Source organism: Populus alba, chromosome 8 (assembly GCF_005239225.2).
Source record: "Populus alba chromosome 8, ASM523922v2, whole genome shotgun sequence".
NCBI lineage: Eukaryota > Viridiplantae > Streptophyta > Magnoliopsida > Malpighiales > Salicaceae > Populus > Populus alba.
This window is the reverse complement of record NC_133291.1, coordinates 7,564,975-7,584,237: the sequence shown is the minus strand read 5'-3', so window position 1 is coordinate 7,584,237 and position 19,263 is coordinate 7,564,975. Positions and strand designations below refer to the sequence as shown.

Genomic DNA, 19,263 nt, shown 5'->3' with positions numbered 1-19,263 from the left:
AACCATACCTCCAATAGAACCATACAAGGAGTCCACAAAAGTATAATGTTGTCCGCCCTGAATCATGCCTGAACAATCATGTAAACTCCAGCTCCAATGCTCGTTCTTCTAAATCTTCGGATCTCACCAGATTATAAAAAATGCCACTCACATTAACGAAATTAAAAGGCATCTTACTGCTGCTCACTCTTCAATCATGTAAATTTCTGGCCCTCCTTTTGATCACCTGTTCTGTCAATCACAAAAGCTCTTCCACTCGTTATTTGCTTCTCTCCCCGTCAAACTTCCACTTCTCACCTCTTTTGTTCATTATTCTGCTCATCGCTAATGCTCACCAAACTGACCTATACGCTAAACCCGATTGATAAACATGTAGACTTTCATGAAGGAAAAAAGAGAGGCTCATCAATTAACTCCATTGGAGGACCACTAATAACGCAAATGCAAAACAAACAAGCGGAACAAATCCCCAAAAGATACACATGATATCTTTAAATTAATACACTGCTGCTTCATTAGCTTCACTAAAAGGACTGTTAGGCAAAGGGAACTCCAATGATGACGCATCCTATCCTTTTATTATCTAGACAATCAAAAAGAAAAACAGCAAACATGCACAGCCCTCAATTAGTTTGTTGTTTCATGAGCATGAGGCTCCATGTTTACCTCACTATAACACTTCAGAATACCCGAATACTACCTAAGAAACACGATTAGGCGCGCCCCGACCCCTCCCAACATAGCCATATCCATACCCCCTTCCGTAATAAGATCCACGAGAACGACCACCACGTGGAGGACCACGACCACCTCGTCCACCCCGGTACCTTGTAAAGTCCCCAAAGGTCTGCATAATCAAACAAGCAAAAAACTTATTTCAAACAATCAAAAAACTTTGAATAAGACTTCCACAATTTTTTGCAAGGGTCAGGAGCGAAAATCAATTTACCTCTGTGTCTAATTTCATTTGCTCTGAGAATCTAGTCCTTCCGTTTTGTGAGTCATTACCAAGCATGTTACATGAGATGGTATCAAAAAAGTCATCCTTGTTATAAACAGGCTGCAGAAACAGAGTATAATCAAATGCACGGAGCCTGTAATAACTTAAAACAAAAGTTATATTCAGCAAAACAGAACACACAAGATTGCAGTATTGCCTTAACCTCAATCTTAGCTAGTTCATTTTCATCTTCATCTTGAGAATCATCTTCACCAGTGGCATTTCCATCTTCTCTATCCTTCGAATGAGATTTGTTGTTCTTGCCAAGATGACCCCAAACTTCATCCTTCTTGAACTTCTCATTCATTGCCATAAAATCAAAATCCTCAGTGAATTTTGTCACCGGTCGTGAGCTCTGCACAAGAAATATTCAAATTGAAAGTAGTCAAACTCTTGCTATATTTGATGACATCAACTACAAATTTGCTATGAAGATAAAAGCATTGTCCTCCCAAAAGCAAGTAAATCTGCTCCACAATCATATAAAAGAGATTATACCATGACCACAAAAATCTGGACAGCTATCTATTAAGAAATGAAATAGAAATAAACATCAAGAATTACCCCAGATCCTCTTCCTCTTTCACGTCCGCGGTAACCATGGCGAGCATGAAAATTAGCTCCATTTGGCTTAAAAAGAAAACAGAGAACAGACGTTTAGAACCCCAATCTTGTAGTTAAGCTATTGCCTCCAAAGGAAAACGCATTCTCCCAAAAAACAGTCAACCCAACACGTAATGATCAAGCACACAGTTAGGTCTCCATAGAAAAAGATTAATAGAATTCTAACATAACAGGTAAAACATCTAGCCTACTGAAAAACATTTGTAAACTGTGAAGATAATAAATGAATTCAATGAGATGAGGCGCTAGAAACTTCAGAGTGGAACCACACACAAATATCCACCAGGAAGCATATAAAGATTATCAGCATCCAGGCACGTGGAGGACAAAAGGTATATTAATATCTAGAGTTAAAGATGGGTGTGTGTGTGTGTGTGTGTGCATGTATGGGAGGCACACCTTATGGCTAGCCCGTGAAGGAACAGGCAATGGGAGTATGGGTGGCTGAGCTTGTGTGGCAACTGGCACTGATGGTTCTGGTTCTGGTTCTGGTGGTGGTGTTGGTGGTGCTGCTGCTGCTGCTGGTGATGCTTTAACAACCTCAACATCTTTATGGGCTGTTTGCAAAGGCTGAGGAGACGGAACTATCGTTGATCCTGATTGCAATAACTGGTCAGGGGTTACCAAAAAAGGAGTTGGAGTTGGTGTTTCTGTGCGAAGAGAATTGGATGCTAAAACAGCAGAGGATGCAGATTGTGTCACGCTTTGATAAGGCATTGTTGGGCCAGAAATTGAACTAGGTTTGTTGGAGATTGGTGGTACAATGGTGTTTAAATCTGAGCTGGAAGTTGACACGGGAGATAGCACTGGAAAAGTAGCACCTAAATTGGTCGTAGGAAGTGCAGAAATAGGAACCTTATTAGGTATCAGACTTGGTAATGTTTCAGAAGGCAGAGAAGCAGCGGGTATTAAGGGTACAGTTGAAGGCAAAGTTGATGGCACTGAGGAATGGGAAGTGAAATTAAGGGAACTAGTGATGCCAGGAAGTAGAGGAAGCGGGACATCTGGCAAGGAAGCTGGCAAGGTTGACACCAGCAGGTTTGATGGAGGCAAGGTTGACACCGGCAGGTTTGATGGGGGCAAGGTTGAACTGGCTAAATTTAAGGCACCAGTGGGCAAAGAAGTATTGAAATTGGGGTATTGCATGGGTTGCTGCATGGAAGGAGGAATTGCAAGTCCAGGTGGCGGTCGAAGCAAAGATTGGTGTAAATGTGGAAGCCCATTAGGGGGGGCATAGTAGCTTTGCCAATACATTGGCATTGCAAGGCCACTACCATTTGCATTTGGGGGGGAGGTGAAACTCCCCATGCTCCTAAGCTCCCTCCAGGTTGATATAAAGGCAGCCCACCTTGGAAATTTGACCCAGGTAGCCCCCCTGGTCCATTGTTGGATCCAAGGTCATTCAACGACCCACTGACAGCAGAAGGCAGGCTGGTGGAGATGGAAACTGGGCGAGGATAATGAGACTGCATAAGAGATATAAGGCTTTTCAAGAGTGAGGGTAGAAAGGATTGATGCATCACATAACTTAAAATTGCACTTCCATTTACCTGTATGATTGCCGGGTCATTGTTTATAGGTGGAAAAGACTGGACTGGTGGAGAAGACTTAACCTGCAAGTCCTGTGATGGAAGTAAAAACACAATATCCAGGATTAAAAATGGCAAAACATTGTTCATCAAGAGCTAAAATGCAGTATGTAGGGATACAGAAGCTATCGAATCAAAGAAACATGTGCACCTTTAAGTGATCCACAAATCTATAAAGGATAAGCTAATGTAAAACCACGTTTTTTATATTTCCCCAAATTGCAGAGACAGCCAGTTGTGAATAGCAACGGGAGAGATAACTGAAAATCTTTGAGTAACATGCTCTTTTCGTGAAAGGGAAACCCACATATCAACCCCAGAATTACAAGGACTGAGCATGATACACTTGAAATACAGAAAGCTTTCGCAATTCATCTGATAGCAACTATTTGAGTCAGTAAGGATCTTGACTCAGCAGTAATTATGGATGAAGAATCAGTCTCAGTGGAACAGAATTGGGCAACCAACTCGTAAGAAAATTGAGTACCTACTGACCTTAGCATCCTCCTTCAATCCATTATCAATTCCTAACACAATACATGAGATGCCAACTTGAAATCCCACTCCAACCCATCAATCATTACATGTCCCCCATGATCACGCCATGTTACTTGAGGTAGAAATAGCAAGCACAAAGAACCATGAACTGCTAGTGCCATCAGTGACCAGGTCAAGGTGCAACGATTCTTACAATAATAGTCATTCAACACGAGCTTGCGTTTTTCATTATATGCAGGTATCACCAAAAACCCAGGAAGCAGAACTGCTTGGTTTGAACAGTCACCAGATGGATAATCAAAGCATAAAGATTTGGTGCACTTTGCTGCCTTGATTTTAATTTACCAAGAGTATAAGCAGATATATTAAATGACAGCCACAAACAAGAAAATGTTAAGTTTCTTTCTCAAACTTGATTGGAATTTTTCAATGACCACTCTCACAGTATGTATGTATATACAAAATTAGATACCTTGATGTCACTTCCACGGAACAATATGTATTCATAAACTTTATCACTAGGAAGGATTTGTGGACCATCCTTTTTCCGCCCTTCTGTTCCAAACGACCGCACTGCCAACATTAAAACAAAACAAATTACATTTACCACAACATAGCAACTTCAAAATAACCAGAGATAAACCAAACAAGATGCAACATCAAAATGATCACTCCAAAACATATCTCCACGGTAAACTTAAGAAAACAAAATACCAATATACACTGTTACCATGTAACTCTGGTGTGCACGAGAACTCTGTAGCCTAACATTCACATCATTTTGAGTAACAAACATCAAAAATTTGTGCTTTAATGCAAGATTCACACAAAACTAAATGACACAAAAACCCATCAAATTGCAAGTTCGGTTTCTTTTTTTCTAGACTAACAAAGACGCATCAAAGATAATAACTGCTAGATGAATTTAATTGATCGAAGTACCGCTACTAACATACTATAAAGTCAGTAAAGAAACTGTAAGAACTCAGTTTTTTGCATCCGATGCAAAAAAAAAGAGTCAAACAGTGAAACTAAGTCAAACCAGTTAAAAAATCAGCAGAATATTCAAAACCCACGTCAAAGAATCACTGAAATAAAAAGAAGAGAAAGACCCCAAAAAATCTCGGCGGACAAAAAAAAATCGGTACCGTTCTTCAATCCAATACTGGACTCTTCAGTGTTGATATTATAAAGAATACCCTCGTATCTGATCTCACTCTTTGATGTCAAGCTAATCAAGCTTCCGATATACGAATCCGCTGTCGAATTCGACCTTGAAGTCGACGCCGTATTGATACTGTTCTCTGCTGCTGCCATGATCTAATCGACCCAATCTCTCTATTTCTTACAGTTCCAACCCACGCAAACATACACCCGCACAAGTATCTATCTATCTCTTTGAGAGAAAGCCCCAATTTTCTAGGTCAAGATAGACGGGAGGGGAGAGAGAGGCTACGGTTTTGAGGTTTTAATTGTGATAATAATCGGATTCGTTCAAGGAGAAGATCTATAGTAATAATACTGGTAGTAATAACTTAGATCATTTAGATTTTTTTGTATCGTAGAAAAAAAATTTCTGGGTGTTGTTTTTTATAATTGAAAGAAAAATAAACAATATAAAAACTGATATTGTATAACTTAATCACCTTGGTATATCCAAAGTTAATATGATAATTAGTTAAAAACATAAATGTGGTCAAAATAAATATTTAAAATTAAAATTTTTTAATAAATATTAAAATGACAACATATAAAATCAACTCGAACTATCTCGAATTAATTTATTAATATATATTTCAAGTAATGAGATTACAATAATTTCATGTAAAATAAATCAAAATAAATTACAAAACTCAATGTTAAATGATAAAATTAAAAAAAAATCAAAAAATAATTTGAGTCAACTCGAAGTTAATATATTAGACTCGCGAATCCATATCATAAAATCAAGATGACCCAAAAAAAACCAAATTGAAACATTATGAAATTCAAATTCAATCAACTTAGTTTTAAAATATTACATTTCAAAAAAAATAATTTAAAAAAACACAAAAAACAAATTAAATCTACTAGGGTTAATCTGACAAACTTGTGATCTGAGTAATAAGATACAAGTTAGGGCTGAGCATTTCCGGTTCGGTCCGGTTTTTACATAAAAAAATTAACCACACCAACATTATTAATTTTAAAATTTTAAAACTGAAATCGAAGCGAAATCAGTTCGAACCGACCGTTTTCGGTTCGGTTCGGTTTGGTTTTTGTTGTTCAAAAACCGGTAAAACCGAAAGCAAATCTCAGTGCCCGGTGCCCACAAACTACAAGCAAATCTCGATGTCCAGTGCCCACAAATTACAAACAAATCTTGGTTTCTGTTGTTCAAGAAAACAGATCTGCCCACAAACTCCAAGCAAAGTATAACATAATAATAAAAAAACAACAACCTAAAAGATGCAGAGATAAACTTGAAATGAAATTAGAATCTTAATTATCAAAAAGTCATTTCTTTTTATCTATCCATATAGTTTGATTAAATAAAATGTTGATGCAGGGGTGAACTTACAGAAATGAGAGATAAAGAGAAAGGGAAGGGGGGGCCTACTAGGAGAGATGAGAAGCAAAGAGAAAAGGAGAGAAAAAAGGGAGGGGACTGGGAAAAGATGACGAGAGGCAGAGAAAAAAAAGAGGGGGACGATGAGAGGGAGAAAAAGGGGGGCTGTTAGAAGATGATGAGAGGGGGGAAGGAGGGGGGTGACGAGAGGGGCGATGAGAAGATGATGAGAAGGGGAAGGGGGGCGTCTACTGAAAGTTAGTTTGGGTCTAGGGTTTTTTCTATTTATACTTGCTTTTTTTTTAAAGTACTTGTATAGTTGAACCGGTTCAGTTCGGTTCGGTTCAATCGGTTTCGGACTTTAGAAACCGAACCGAACCGAATTTTTTTTGTGATTTTTTAATCGGTTAATTCGGTTTTTTTTTTCAGTTTGGTTTTTTCGGTTATTTTTTTTTTTCTGTTTTTCCGGTTTAATCGGTTTAATCGATTTTTTTTGCTCACCCATAATAGAAGTAACCTCATAAAAAAAAAAATCAAAAACAAATCACAAAATCTAATTTTTAATCAATCTAATGTTAAATGATGAAATTGGAAAGAAATCAATTAAGAAAAAAAAACTTGAGTTAACCAAATTAACTTATTAGTCTTGCAATTTAGGTCATGAATACGGGATGATCTTGAAAAAATAGATTGAAAAAAAATATAAAGTTTAATAATCGATTAACCTAATGTTAAAAAAAAATAAACTTAAAAAAATAAAGGAGAAAGAAAAAAACAATTGAGTGAGTTGTATTATGTTAAAAGGGGCACAATAAAAAACCTCCCCTTTAGATTTTTTTTTTGTTAGCAAACCCACTGGTTCGTGCAACGTCACGACTCATGGTTAGAAAAATGGGCTAAAAAAAAACCTAAGCATTGATAATATACCTTATAGAAAAAATAGATTTTAACATTGAACTGAACAATATTGCAATCTAATATTAAGATGGAAAAACATTCGATTCACTTTGATTAACTTGCAAAAATTACGATAATAATCTTAATTAAAAGAACCTAGTGTTAAAAGATAGAATATGTAAAAAATAATATTCAATTAAAAAAACAAACTCGAATCAACCAAGTAAACTCACAACAAAAATGATGCATATCATAAAATTCAATAGTTTTTTTTTATCTCATAGCGGTTTTTTTTTATTCAATTACAACAATAAAGAATATGATATTTTTCTGTATGAAACAACATGTGTTTTAAAGCATAAAAAAAAAAAAATGATAGGCATTTAAGGTCAAGATAGCAAAGGTAGATAATTGACAACAACAAATGAAATTGCATTCTTTTAGATTTGAGTTAAATAAAAAGAATAAGTCATTGATAACAGGTACTGAAATTGTATTTTTCTTAAATTAAGGAACAAATAAAGCATTTAAAAAAAAAACAAATAACAACCTAGAAATTGTGAATAAACCCGTTGAATGTGCTATATAGATAATGGATTCAATTGGGTTCAAATATTTGTGTTTATTTGTTTTTTAACCAAATATATAATTGCAAAACAAGGAGTCCAGTCGCAAAAACTTGTTCATTAAAAAAAAATAGTTCAGCCCGAGCACCTGGGCTTTCTTATTTTTTTATTTCTTAACATGGAAGATGACCTGTCTTCTGCCTCATTTTTTTTTATATATATAAAGATAGTAGATGACATGTTTTTCAATCCATTTTTTTACTCAAGACACCCATAAAACACTCTAAATACCTTGATAAACTTATTAATAACCACAAAACCTCAACAAAAAGATCAATAAACCAAAATTAATCTAAGCCAAAATTATTCATGCAAATAGATTTACCTCCTCATCAAAGGAGAGTGAAAAAAAACATATAGGTCAAACTCCCATCATGACATGGAATTCATCGACACAAAAATGAATATTTTTTATGGATGAAATCATTGTCAACGATGAATTTTTTTTTGGACATCAGAATGTGGAAATCCTTTCTCTGTCCTCTCACAAAAGAGAGGATACCTTGTAGAATAGAAAGTGGAAAAAACCACAAAGCTAAAGGCCTAGTAACATAACCACAAATGATGAAATTAAAAAAAAATTAAAGTTAAATATTGAAGAAAAAACCCAAGTCAACTTGAGTTCACAACACCAACCTGCCACCTGTAACATGAAATTGGGATTGAAAAGTTATTTTTTTTTTTAAATCAACATAGAAAAAAAAAGGATCAAAATGAAATAAATAATAAAATATTTAAAAAAACTCGAGTCATACCAAGTTAACTTAATTAACTCACAACCTAGGATGACTACCTGAAAAGGAAAGTAATAAAAAAAATAAAAAAGCTCAAGATCTAATAGCCGAACATTGAAGAATGAAATTAAAAAATATATATTGAAAAAACATTGAAACAAAATATAAAATAACTCGATTTAACTTGACTGGCTTGCTACCCAGGATAAGTTTACAAGACAAGAAAGAAAGAAAAAAATAGCAATTAAAGGAACATGAACCAAAATTGGATATAAATAAATGAAATAAATGTCAAGGGACAACTTTTTTTTTAAAAAAAATAAATCAAGATAATTTATAAAAATAATAATTAAAAAAACAAGGACTAAGTTTGGATAAAAATAAATAAAATATTGAGGGACAAAATTAAAAATAAAAACAAATAAAAAAAATGGTAAAAAAAACAATAATCTTTTTTTTTATTATTATTTTTTAATTTAACTAGACACATGTATAAATTTTTAATTTATATTTAGATTTTCTTATATAAAAAAATAAAAAAAATCTTGTATATTTACTTTTTTTATTAATTTTTTTTTTCAAGACGCGGCGAAACAAATAGCTAGTAAATAAAAAATTGGACATTGACACCAAAAGGGACTGTCAATTAGCGCAGTAGCAAATAGTGATTAAAACGGCATAATCTGGGGACATGATCATAGAAACAAAGCGGACCCCCGCACACCACGCTCCGCTCCAAACGGTAATTTTGTGTGTTTTGTGAGTGGTTGGTATTATTTTTTAAAATAATTTTTATTTAGAAAAATATATTAACAATAATTTTTTATTTTTTAAAAATTATTTTTAAAATCAACATATCAAAATAATTTGAAAACATTATAAATATATCAATTCAAAATAAAAATAAAAAAATTCAAATTTTTTTAAAAATACTTTTGAAAAGTAATTCCAAGTAGATTTCAAGAGTGTAATTTGCATTTGTTATAACAGTTAATTTTAAAAGTGTTATTTTTATTTTAAAATATATTAAAATAATATTTTTTTATTTTTTAAAATTTATTTTTAATACTAATACATTACATATATATATATATATATATAATTTTTTTTTCAAAAATAATTCTGGACCGCAAAACAGATGTTGACGCAACTGCCCTTTCCTGAAAAACGCAGCACGCCAGAAACTACGAGGGCAAAACTGTCAATACAAAAGCCCGACAGAAGAAGAGCAGAAAATAACATTATCAACGAAATCGAGTGTACTTCGCCCTTAACATTCTCTTCCAGATTTCAAGAAGAAGGTTTTCCGTTCCACTAACTCCGTTAACGATCTCATTTCCAGTTCGAATCCGTTAACTCTTCTTCAGACGGAGAAAAACCATAATTTGGCCCGTCTTTCTTGGGTCTAATTTCTTTTTTTTTGGGTTTTAGCAATCAAGCTTTTCGATGTTTACGCCACAGAGGAGGCCGTCGCCGTCAATCACGCTAACTCCTCGGAGTGAGATGCACCGAAGTGGCGGGGCCAATGCGGGGGCCACTAGCACTGGAATTGGGGCTAAGGGCAAGGCGGTGGTGTTAATTGACGGGGCGCTCCCGCCTCCACCGCCGGTGGGATCGCTGAGTGGGAATGCAGGGGAGCTGGATACGGAAGATGTGGAGGCTTGGAGGAGGTTTAGAGAGGTGGGTTTGTTGGATGAGGCTGCTATGGAGAGAAGGGACCGTGAGGCGCTTTTAGAGAGGGCATCGAGGCTTGAAAAGGAGGTTAGTTAGGGTTTTCTGTTTGTGGGTTTTTTTTTTTGGGAATTTGGGGATTTTTTTTTTTAATTTTTTGTTTTTTGGTTTTGTTTGGAAGAATTTTTCTATAGGATTAAATTGATTAAAGGTAGGGTTTTTAGGGTTTGACAAACTGTTTTTAATATGTTTTTATTGTAATTTTATCTCGGGACTAATTACTTGTGTTTTTTTTTTTGAATTCAAATTCACCACTGAATTTGAATAAATTTGCATTATAATGTTTTTGTGATGTTCTCTGAAGAATTACCCGCTTCATTAAATCCGAGAGTGTTCCATTATTTCTCTAAAGGCTGGAATGAAATAGGCACATGAAAAAGGCAGAGTTCACCACTTTTACTAGGGTAAATGTCCATAAATCAAGTGTTAAAAATAGTCATTTAAATCTGATGCTTGTAATGCACACTTTTTATGCTTATTTTAGCAATCCTTATAATTCTTAGGATACTGAACTAGCAATTAATTAAGTTTGCTAGACATAAGAATGAGATTCTATTAGGTGTTATCAGAGGGGGGGCTTTTTATTTATCATAAACTCTGTATATATAAGCCAAACCAGTGCATTAGTTTAACAGTGGTCCAATGGGGTATAGTGCCTTTGATGTCAATCAGTTTTAGTCTATAGGTCCGAGTCTTCAACTTTTTTTTACCTCTATTTTTTGCTGTCTGCATCTCATCTAGTATTTCAAAAGGCCTCCATTTTAATTTTCCCATTTGATAGGTTTTACCACCATTTGTAATTTGAAGTTGGTTTTTCTCGCTTTTTATATGTTGTTTAGAAAGACAAGGAATTTGAAGATGGGTGAATATTGATCTGGACTGCAAAGAATATGAATGCGATTTAAAGATCACTATTGGGCTAATTGAGTCACTGGTTTTGCACCAGTGCACCCCCTTGGTGAATGGTGAAGATTTTCCTGCTCATTCTTCCACCTTTTGAAATACTTCACTGAACTTTCACATTTTCTGTTTTCATTATTCTGAGAAAGATGCCAATGTATTCTCATTCCCTCTTTTGGATTACTACAATACTTTAAAGGAAATAGAATGGAGCAACTGTAACTAAATTTGTTTGAAAAGTTTTAATTTTTAATTTCTTATGTTATGCAATTCTTTTTTCTTTCCTATCATATATTACAAAATTACTGGTGAAAAATCCAGAATCTAAATTTAAGAAAGCTGTACCATTATTTTGATTGTCTTTCCTTACTTTTTTTGTGGTGCAGCTTTTTGATTACCAATATAACATGGGCCTCCTCCTTATTGAGAAAAAAGAGTGGACTTCAAAGTATGAAGAACTAAGGCAAGCATGGGAAGAAACTGAAGAAATTCTCAAACGTGAACAGGCAGCACACTTAATTGCTTTATCTGAAGTTGAGAAACGAGAGGAAAACTTAAGAAAAGCATTGAGTGTTGAGAAGCAGTGTGTGGGTGAAGTATGTTGTTTCTTGCCATTGGTCTCGTTTGAATCTTCATATTAATATACTGTTTGCTTCTTTTTATGCTCTGTTTGACTTGCAGAGAGAAGATGAAAATTGAATGAAAAATGCTAATAAATTTATAACCTGTTTGGGTCATGCAAAAGTTATGGAGCAAGATATGTGGAAGGGAGGGAAATTTTGTACACCATTGCTATGTCTTAATGGTCCATGTTGGTAGTTAGAAGCAACCTGATTTTGCATATGCTGCGCACTCATGTTCATGGGCCTATTCATAGGTTTTAAACTTGGATTAATACATTTGATTTGCAGGCATCTCCTTTTTCATTCACTTTTTTTGAAGTTTTTATCGAAAAGATGCCACTTGTTTGCATAAAAATCACATATCTTTTTTTGAAGCAACCTCATGGTTTTTGCTTGTCATATTGTTTTTTTCTTACTGATGTAGCCTACTATTCATTCTTTTGGTGCTTGGATGTCCTTTGGATTCATATATGTGATCCAATAGACCTTTGTTATGCACAGCGAGATTGTGCTGTAGTTGTCAGAAAATATATTTAAAGCCTGTAACTTTGCAATCTGTCTCTTCAATTACTATTGAATCTGGTGGTGATGCACCACTGATATCCAAGAGAACCTTAAATCAAATGGCTGAAAGTCACACAAGCATTGCTTCTCTATAATTTATCTTTTTTTTCCGTGTTGAGTTAAATATAATGTTAAAAGAGGCATGGACAATCTTTAAGCTTGTTTGGTTATGATGGATTTTTTTTGGAATATTTCTTGGTATCTGGTATGGTTCCTCACTGTAAACTTTCTAGTTACTTCAGTTTTTATCGGATCTCTTTATGGAAAATTTTTTGTTGATACTCATTGATTACACCTCTATTTATTACAGCTTAAAAAGGCTTTGCACGACTTGCAAGAGGAGCATGTTCTAATCAAGAAAGTTTCTGACTCAAAGTTGGCTGACGCAAAAGCTTTGGCTGCTGGAAATGAGGAGAAATCTCTGGAGGTAGAAGAAAAGATGCGCGTTGCTGAATCCAAGCTTGCTGAAGTTAACATGAAAAGCTCAGAGCTGGATATGAAATTAAATCAGCTAGAAGCTCGTGAAAACTTGCTTCAGAGGGAGCGCCTCTCCTTTAATACAGAGTATTCTATACTGAACTTCACTTCACTTCTCTCTTTTGTATATATTAAGGATGATATGTGACTTTTAGTGCTTATCTCATTGATTTTCTTTAGACGAGAAGCACACAAGGCAACTTTCTATAAACAGAGAGAAGACTTGCAAGAATGGGAGAAGAAACTACGTCAAGGGGAAGAGAGCTTATGTGAGCTCCGGAGGACCCTTAACCAGAGAGAGGAAAAGGCAAGTGAAGATGAGAGGGTTCTTAAGAAGAAGGAGAGGGATCTTGAAGAGGCAGAAAAGAAGATTGATATATCATTTGCTAAGTTGAAGGAGAGGGAAGTTGATGTAAATAATCGGTTGTTGGGCTTGGTTATAAAAGAGAAGGTGATTCTTAACAGCTTTTTATCTAAGTTGATTGCCAATGAATTTCTGCATAATTTGTATATTCTATTATTTGTTCCAGGAAGCTGACTCTCTGAGAAGCACCCTAGAGATTAAAGAGAAGGAATTGCTTGCTTTGGAAGACAAGCTCAGTGCTAGAGAAAGAGTGAGTTGCAAAACCTGATTTATAACTATTGAGTAAGATAGGATATACAGAGAATCCAATGCCTTTTAAGCAGGTATTATGAGAACCATGAAAAGGCATCTTGTTTTTCTGAGTATGAGCAATGAACTATATCTTCTAAATTAGATCAGTGTCAAGCTCCTACCCGTTCTTTTTCCTTAAAGTGAAAATAGTAAGCACCAACTTTCGATCAATGGAGTCTTGAGATTCCTTTTACATGCAAGATGTTCTTTTGCAAACTTGAAGATGTGAACCTTTTATTTGACAGGGAAATTGTATGACTGTTTTAGAAGTTAGATTTTGTGTATCGCATTCAGTTGTTTATGTACGTTGTACATCTAGAGTTGTTTCTTTATCTTTTAATTTCAAGTATGCACACTACACTTTTTTATAGATTTTGGTGCTTTTCTTAAATCAATGAAATTTAATTATGCTATGTGGGGAAAAGATTCGAAGAGAGGTCTCCGTCGTTTGTTTCTTGTGAAGACTCCTCAACATTGGATTTTTACTCATGTTTTCATTCATGTGAACTGTTACAATTAAAATACTGGAAACTTAAATCCTTAAGGTCTGGGCCTAATCTTGAACAATAAAAATTGTCTGGTAAGAAATCTGTGTTTGAATTGTGTGTTAAATCCCAAAATAGTTACCACTTGACACTTTTTACAATACAAGTTGCAACCTTTTTCCTGCAGTGAGAAATGAGTAGTTTTTAGTTACAGTTATAATTTCAAGTACTAGATTCTTTCTCGAGTACTCTTTCAATACATATGTTTAAATATCTTTGATGGAAAGGTACTCATGCCCCATGTATCACTGCATGATTATTTTATTAATTAATGTTATTTTAAATAGCTAGCAGACATCTTTTGGCGGCATTTTATCCTTAAAGCAACAATGTTGATATAATTTTAGTTAAATGAAATGTTAGCTGATAATCTATGTTTCTGGGAATTTCTACAGGTGGAAGTCCAAGAGCTCCTTGATGAGCATAGGACCATTCTTGATGCTAAAATTCAGGAGGCTGACTTCGAATTGACAGAGAAAAGGAAGAATCTTGAAGAAGAATTGAGAAGCAAGGCTGATGGAGTGAGGCTGCTGGAAACAGAAATCTTTCACAGAGAAGAAAAGTTGGGAAAGCGAGAGCTAGCTTTGGATAGGAAGTCTGATAGGATGAAGGATAAAGAGAAGGACCTTGATGCAAAATTGAAGGTTGTAAAGGAGAAAGATAAGTCTATGAAGGCTGAGCAGAAACAGTTGGAGCTGCAGAAGAAGCAATTGCTTTCTGATGAAGTAAGTGTGCAACTCCTCGAGGATGACTGCGAGAAGCTGAGGGCCGAGATTGCTCAGCAGGAGTTGCAGATTGGGGAAGAGAGTGAAAGCATTAAAATAACTAATAACGAGAGGTTAGAATACCTTCGCTTGCAGGCTGAACTGAAACAGGAACTAGAGAAGTGCCGGCACCGGGCAGAGTTTCTTTTGAAAGAAGCTGAAGAGTTGGAACAGGAAAGGGAGAGGTCTGAGAAGGAGAGGGAAGTGCTGGAAGAGAAAAGAGCTCAAATTAACAAGGAGCAGAAGGACATTGTTGAAGAGAGAGAGAGACTAGAAAAGATGAAGTATGCTGGAGGGGAAAGGCTGAAAAAAGAGGAAAATGACATGCAGGAGTATGCTCAGAGAGAGTTGGAGGCTATTAGACTAGAGAAAGAATCGTTTGAAGCCAGAAAGAGGCATGAACAATTGGTTTTATCTGAAAAGGATGAAAATGTGCACATTCAAATGGTTCAAGACTTTGAATCAGAGAGATGTAATTTTGAGACTGGCTTAATAAATAGGCGGGAAGAAATGGAGAAAGCACTGCGAGGAAGGGAAAGGGCGTTTGAGGTGCTGAAGGAGAGAGAACTTAACACCATTAACAACTTAAAAGAAGTTGCATGCAGGGAAAGGGAAGAAATAGAGTCTGAAAGACATGCAATGGACAAGGAAAGACAAGAAGTTGTAAAAAACAAGGAGAAGCTAGAAGAACAACAATATGGAATTAAGAAGGACATTGATGAGCTTGGGATGCTTAGCAATAAGCTTCGGAAACAAAGAGAGCAGGTTATCAGAGAAAGAAACTACTTTCTTTCATTTGTTGAGAAGCACAAGAGTTGCACGAATTGTGGAGATGTTACTAGGGAGTTTGTACTTTCTGATCTCCAGCCACCAGAGATGGAAGAAAGAGAGACCCTTCCTTCACTAAAAATATCTAATGAATTTTTCAGGAATAATGAAGGTGGTGCAGATGCTTCTGATATTCTGAATATCAAGAGACCCCCCAGTGAAGATTTGGGATCCAACTCTCAGGGACGCATGTCCTGGCTCCGCAAATGCACCTCAAAGATTTTCAGCATTTCTCCTACTAGAAAGAGTCAGCATGTTTCTGCTCCAGCATTTGAGGAAGGGTTCCCTTCATCACCTGTGCATGCTGACATGGAAGAAAGAGTTGAGGGATCTGCTGTGCAAAAAGCCATCACATTCAGTTCTATTCCTGTAGATCAATCACAAGTGTCCTTTGGTACTGCAGATGATACTGTTGACATTCAGCATCCCCAATCTGATGGAATAAAAAGAGATGCAGGTGGTGGGTATGCCGTGTCTGTTGATGAGCCAGAAGATTCTGAGCTGTCAGAGCTGAAGAACAGAAGGCATAAACCTGGGAGGAGACAGAAGGCTGGACCAGGCAGAACAAGGTCAGTTAAGGCAGTGGTTGAGGATGCAAAGTTGTTTCTTGGGGAAAGCCTCAAACAAACTGAATATAATTCAATTGTTCAGCCTAATGATATTTGTCATAACAGTGATGAAAGTCGGGGTATAAATGTTACTAAGAAATCAGACGTTGCAAGAAAGCGGCAACGTCTACCTACAGAAAGAGAGCAGGATGCTGGTGACAGCGAAGGACACTCTGAGAGTGTCACTACTGGTGGGCGCAGGAAGAGGCAACAAATAGTGGCTCCAGAAGAGCCTACTCCAGGGCAAAAACGATACAATCTTAGACGCCACAAGATGTAAGTTTTTTGTGCGAGAATTTTATGTACTGTGATGACAGCAATTTAATAGCTTTAAACATGGTGCGATTAGTGTGCATTTTGGGAGTTTTAGTGAGAGAATGTGGATGTTTGTTTTATATTTCACATGGTCAATCATTTCATTTGGTTTTCAAATATCAAAATTTTAAAGCGCCAAGCAATTAACTACTGTGCTATCAAAGCTTCTGTGTTTGAGAAATCAGAACTGTATTTGAGATGGCTGTCTGATTTATTTTTTAGTGAAAATTGTCAAGTTATTTATCAATGTGTTTTTGGGTTTGAAGTTTTTAACTGCCTGCCCTAGTTCAATTCTGCCCATGAGGAGAAAGATTACCCCATGGGTAAGTTCGTTCTGAAATGCCGTCAGTGCATGTGTCGGATATGTAAAAAATGATTTGCTTGTGTATTATCTGAGAGTTGCAATCCATCCCATTTCATCATGAAATTCTGTTTTGGTGCAAATAATAATCCATACAAGGTCATTTCTGAATAAAAGGAATGGTACATTACATTCTATTTTGGTAGGAATATTTGCAGCTGCATATGCTATTTCTTGACTCGTTCAGATGCGGTTTATCCTTTTGTGCTTAAAAGATCAATGAATTTTACAAAGTTGGAGTAGCCAAGTTTGCTAAAGCTTTAAGGTGCATTTTTCTTTTCTTATATTGAAAGGCATTGGGAATGTTATTAAACACTTGATTGTTTTTACTGTAAAATTGAAAGTGATCCAGGTGTCAATTTGGGGTTTCTTTGAGCAGATATGGTTGCTAATCTGAAATATAAATACACCCTTTCTTATGGAAGATGGTCAATATTAGCATTTGCACATTATTTATTATTTCTTTAGAGAACTATTTGCATATTATAATAAATAGCATTAAGTGATATTGATTATTGCATTTTTGTGCGATTTATCTTTCATAGGAATAACGTGTTATAATTGTAAGAAACGCAGCAGCGAGGAAGAATAATACTGCTGCTAGTTCTAAAGATTTTATTTGAACTGTGAGCAGTGCAGGCTTGACCGCAGCCACCCAAGCATCATCTGACTTGATGAAGGGCGAGAAAACAGCTGATGGTGCTGCTGCTGTGGAACCGATTCAAAACCCAGAAACTGCTTCTGGGCTGTCACTTGGAGTCACTAGTGAGAACAACAAATCTACCGACTTGGTGCAGGTTACTACAGTAAGAAGTGTGGAGTTATCACAGGACAAGGTGGTCAGGGTAATATCCTACTGCTCTTGTGAAGCTGGCTAGTAGTTTGGTTGGGATTCTTATTTAAATATTCTTTCCTGCAACTGTAGTAATTGTTTTTCTTCTTCAATTATTGTATTGCAGTTCCAAACAACAGATGTTGATGACCAAGCTGAGGCAGCGAAATCAGTTGGAATTACAGAGTTGAGTGAGGAAGTAAATCGGATACCAGATTTTGAGGATGAAGCTGAAAATGGCAGCACAGTTCATGAGGATGAAGATGACTATGATGCAGATGAGTTGCAGCATCCTGGTGAAGTTTCAATAGGAAAGAAGATCTGGACCTTCTTCACTACATAGTGTTTGTTGCTATCGCTCGATCATCAATGCCTAGATAGTGATGTAGTTGGAAATCATAGATTCTCATTAAAACCCACACGCACTTTCTCCTTTCCCTGCGTATTTGTTGGGAATTTAAGGGTTTCGTCTAGATGGCAGGTCCTTGTTGATTTCACCTAGCCGTAATTTGGTGGTTCAATTTGCAACATCCAGATTGTGTTTACTATCATATATTTCTGAAATAAGTGCCTTAAGCTCTCTTTGGTCCAACAGCTGTCCAGCGAATTAATTTCATGCTCTGGTTCGTTATTTGTTCTGGAACAATCAGTGTCTTCGTTGATCTGGGCTCCACACGAGATTGCTCCTTGGGACACAAAACTTGGGTGACCGTTGGCTGTTCGGTTATGAAAAGCTTCACCCAGATTGCAGAAGCTTGTTGCATGTTGTGACACGATTTGATGGAAACCTGTACGTGAAGAACCGTATTGGTCGTTTTCTTCCTTGATATTTTGAGGATGGTTAGGTCTCTTAAGACGTATATGCTAAAACACAGATTGCAAGAACACAGATGTAGGGTCCGCCCTGGGGTCTTCGTCTACTTGATATTCGTTGGTGGCCCTCTTAACTGACCTTTTCGATTGGGAGAAATAAGTAGACAGTCATGAAAAATAAAATAACTGAAAATTAAATTCTTGTACTGGAATTAAATCATAACAGATGCTCGGCATTCTAATTCTCGTAATTGTTGAAATCTAGCTAAAAAACGTAACCCCCTTGCAAGGACTCCCCTTTTGATGGAAACTCGTCTTCTGCTCCCGGGGAAATCAAATCAATTCGGATCTTTTTTGGGTTTATCAGTCGCACATTGTCAACGTCTTTTCCTGTTTTCTTGCACGGGTAGAGCTCGCTTAATTATAAAGTACAGACAGCAGGCCTTGAGCCTTCACTGACGGATTAGAACTGCTATAATGGATTAAAGTGATGGCGATTAATATCAGTAATTTATTTGATTTAATTTAATGTGAAAGCTAAGTTACCTTGCCTTCATCTCTCACCCCCGAGCTCGCTTACTTTTTGTCTAGAAAGAGGCAACCACTAAAAAGGCAGTGTAGAAAAGGACCTTTCAACCTGTTAATAGGCCTGCCAAAACAATCAAGGAGAGAGTGGGCTATGCCTTCTTACCTCCCACCTCCCTAACCCCAACTAGATGCCGTGGTCCATG

General features: G+C 36.2%; 1 protein-coding gene and 1 pseudogene across 1 annotated transcript; one reads left to right on the top strand and one right to left on the bottom strand.

Annotated features, from left to right (window-relative positions):
• Positions 1-405: 405 nt before the first annotated feature.
• LOC118039978 (protein decapping 5-like) lies at positions 406-5,284 on the bottom strand (annotated as a pseudogene).
• Positions 5,285-9,757: 4,473 nt separating this feature from the next.
• Positions 9,758-18,311, top strand: LOC118039979 (nuclear matrix constituent protein 1). The gene is made up of 8 exons (XM_035046835.2): positions 9,758-10,277; positions 11,534-11,743; positions 12,645-12,898; positions 12,992-13,262; positions 13,342-13,425; positions 14,407-16,487; positions 17,522-17,732; positions 17,847-18,311. The coding sequence occupies exons 1-8, from the start codon at positions 9,963-9,965 to the stop codon at positions 18,060-18,062; spliced, it is 3,642 nt and encodes a 1,213-aa protein (XP_034902726.1). The 5' UTR covers positions 9,758-9,962; the 3' UTR covers positions 18,063-18,311.
• The last annotated feature ends 952 nt before the right edge of the window (positions 18,312-19,263 follow it).